The sequence below is a fragment of the Ictalurus punctatus genome, chromosome 2, assembly GCF_001660625.3.
Source record: "Ictalurus punctatus breed USDA103 chromosome 2, Coco_2.0, whole genome shotgun sequence".
Lineage (NCBI taxonomy): Eukaryota > Metazoa > Chordata > Actinopteri > Siluriformes > Ictaluridae > Ictalurus > Ictalurus punctatus.
In genome coordinates this window covers 4,438,496-4,441,621 of record NC_030417.2, presented here as the reverse complement: position 1 = coordinate 4,441,621, position 3,126 = coordinate 4,438,496, and the positions used below count along the sequence as shown (strand labels likewise).

The 3,126-nt window shown below is 38.5% G+C and overlaps 1 protein-coding gene across 1 annotated transcript in view; it reads left to right on the top strand.

Moving 5' to 3' along the window:
• Positions 1-3,126, top strand: part of lrp11 (low density lipoprotein receptor-related protein 11) — a 16,095-nt gene extending 12,969 nt beyond the window's left edge. The window contains exons 9-10 of the mRNA XM_017454048.3: positions 474-590; positions 761-3,126. Of these exons, the coding sequence (XP_017309537.1) occupies positions 474-590; positions 761-915 (272 nt within the window). The 3' untranslated portion in view covers positions 916-3,126. The remainder of the gene's footprint in view (positions 1-473; positions 591-760) is intronic.

The window sequence follows — 3,126 nt, the reverse complement described above, 5'->3', positions numbered from 1 at the left end:
GTGTCCTGACTCATCTTATACCAGACATGCGGTGACAAGATAATTCATTTACACTGGTTAAAAAAGTCCAATAAGTCGATTTCGGAATGAAACGCCAGTGTGCGTTACACAGAGAAAGGGTTAAATGTTCGATTCGATATTTTATAGTCCTTTTACTACACTCTTGGACAGTTAAACCTTACTAAAGGGGTTCTACTTGGAGGCCTGTCTAGTAGTTGTGATGCAGTAGGTGTGTTAAACCCTGAGATGCTTTAAAATACATCAGGACACTGTGTAATGTTTGTTACTTGCCTTGAGTTAGTTGATCCAGCTTATTTTATGATTATTTCAGTAAATAAATGTAGCCTTACAGAAATCATCACCCTGACAATAATTACACATTCATGTATACGTGTCAGAGCCGCTGTTATAGAAACACCTTCTGACCAATCAGAATCGAGAATTCAAACATTATTATGTGTGTGTTTGTGTAGCTGCCAGGTCTTCCAGTACCGAATCCAAATCCAAGAATTCTGCATCATTATCCCAGAATGCTCAGCCAGTAACTAAAGCTCATACAGAACTCAGCGGACACTCGCCACCAGAGTCAGGTTCGTGTGTGTGCCGTGTTTATAATGCTCCATGGTTTGTTTGTTTTTTATAAACAAATCCAGCTTGGCGCTAGCTTCACACTGAGCCGAAACATTAGCTAGTTCAATAAAAAATGTATATATGTATATGAGTAATAATAATAATAATAATGACGTGTGTGTGTGTGTAGGCGCGATCCTCGCCCTGGTTCTCGGGGTGATTGTTAGCGCTCTGCTCTTGCTGATGGTGGGCTGCAGGCTGCGTGTGCGACGTCACAGGAGGAAGAAAGCTCTGCCGCTCACCACCGAGGAATCCGATTACCTCATCAACGGCATGTACCTGTAGTGCAACATCTGTGTATCATACTCACACACACACATATATACAAAGAGCAGAGTGTACTTATGTGTATATTTGGAGGGGAGAACCATGAATATAACTAAAAAATATTATATAATGTAGAATATCAGCTGCTACATTGAGTCTGAGAATTGAGAATACATCATCGAACCCTTCTGATATGAGGCAACTTGTTTTTGATATTCGATGTCTTAATTTCACTGGATGAGACTTGTGTCAAAAGAGTCATAGCTGGAATGGAATGTCATTTAATTCAATAATTGAAAAAAAAATGTATATATATATATATATATATATACTAGAAACACAGGAGTCAAGAACAGGAGTCTGAAGCGGGACAGTCGAAGATCAGGTGATATTTGTCCTGTTCAGCTAGCTAGTTTGGGTGAGCCTGTGCCCACTGTAGTCTCAGATTCGTGTTCTTGGCTGACTGGAGCGGAACCTGATGTGGTTTTTCTGCTGTTGTAGGCCATCTGCCTCAACAGCATCTGCCTTTCAGTTAGCCTTCATGTCAGCTCGAACCACTCTGGCCATTCAGGCCTGACCTCTCCCATCAGCCAGGTGTTTCCACCTGCAGAACTGACGCTTACTGGATGTTTTTTGTTTTCCGCGCCATTCCGTGTAACCGTGGTGCCAATCTCTGGAAACCGTGGTGTGTGGAAATCGCATAAGATTATCAGCAGATCCTGTTCAAGTGGCCGATATCCTTTCCTGGTATATTTCAACGAGATAAAAGCAGGAGAAACAGAGGCCTGTGTTTCCAAATTGAAGCAATTTCAATCAAAATGAAAATTCATGACCGAAATGGAAATTCAGGACACATTGGACTGAAAACTATAGCCGAAACAGAAAAACAAGTCCCATATTATTATTATTGGCTCCAAGCACCAATGGTCCGTAGGCACTTATTGTATCCATTAGTTTTCTTCTGCTTATTGTTATTATTCTGCGTCTTCTTCTTCCCCACTGGGAGTCTATGTACCATAAGTAGGAAAATTATGAAATTTGGTACATTCATACATATGACCATGAGTAGTATCTGTACCAATTATGGGCCCACTATGACCAACTCTGTAGCGCCACCACTAGTTCAAATATTCACTTTTCAAATGGTTATAATTGTTGAACACTTTGTCCCAGAGAAAATAATTTAGTTCATCAGATTACGCTCCTCATGGTGATCACAATCCATATCTTACATTAAGACTCCACCCATTACAGTAGTCACCATTTTAAATGGTTTTGTTACTCCTCATTCAGATTTTGTCCAATTCTTACCAATATTGGCTCAGATGATCATTGGGCAGATCATCAGACAAAACTGACTGAACAGAATTTTGATATTCATATTTGTTCAAAAGTCGTGATCCAGTATCTGTTAATATTGTAACTAATGCGTTTCTGTGCTCATTCTCACCTTGGAAGCCCTCCTTAGGATCCCCAAAAAACCTGCACTCTCTGTGTGGCGCACTGTGATAAACAACAAGCTTCAATTCTAACGGGTCTGGTTTCAATTCCAGTCTGGTGCCAGTTCTTTAAAGTATCTGTAATCTTGTGTCATTTGGTTCCTGACTTTTGTGGCTCAGCTTTGCACTAAACTTTCAACCTCTTGGCATGCACATAAATGCCCCTGTTCTGTTAATTTCCTGTTCAATCTTATTCTCAGCTGTGCTTCTGAACCTCTTTTATTCATTCATATACATTCTGTTTCTCCTCTTCGTGGTCTTCAGGCTCCGCATTGCGCTTGCGGCGCCTTTGGTGCTTGGCCCCTTTAATCGCTGCTTGCAGCTATATTTACTGTTATTATTATTATTATTATTATTATTATTATTAATATTACTATTAGTGCTGTTGCATACTAGTTATACTAGTTAAATAATTACAAGGTAAACAATCAACACTATATTACTGTTAAAGTTATTCCTTTTAATAAGACTCCACAAAAATTAGAAATACAATAAGTTTAAAACGATTTACAGACTGTTCATTTATCTGTGAGACTTACAATAACACCTAGCGTCTTTTTTTTTTTTTTTTTTTAAACTGGACATTTTTGGTCAAATTTGTCTTTCCAAAAAATACCGAAAGTGTCTATTTTTGGAATTTTTTGCCATAAAAGATCAGACATTGCAGTTTCAGTTCATCCTCAAAAATTTAAGTTTTTTTTAAGTGAATAAAGTAAAAATTTCCACACTA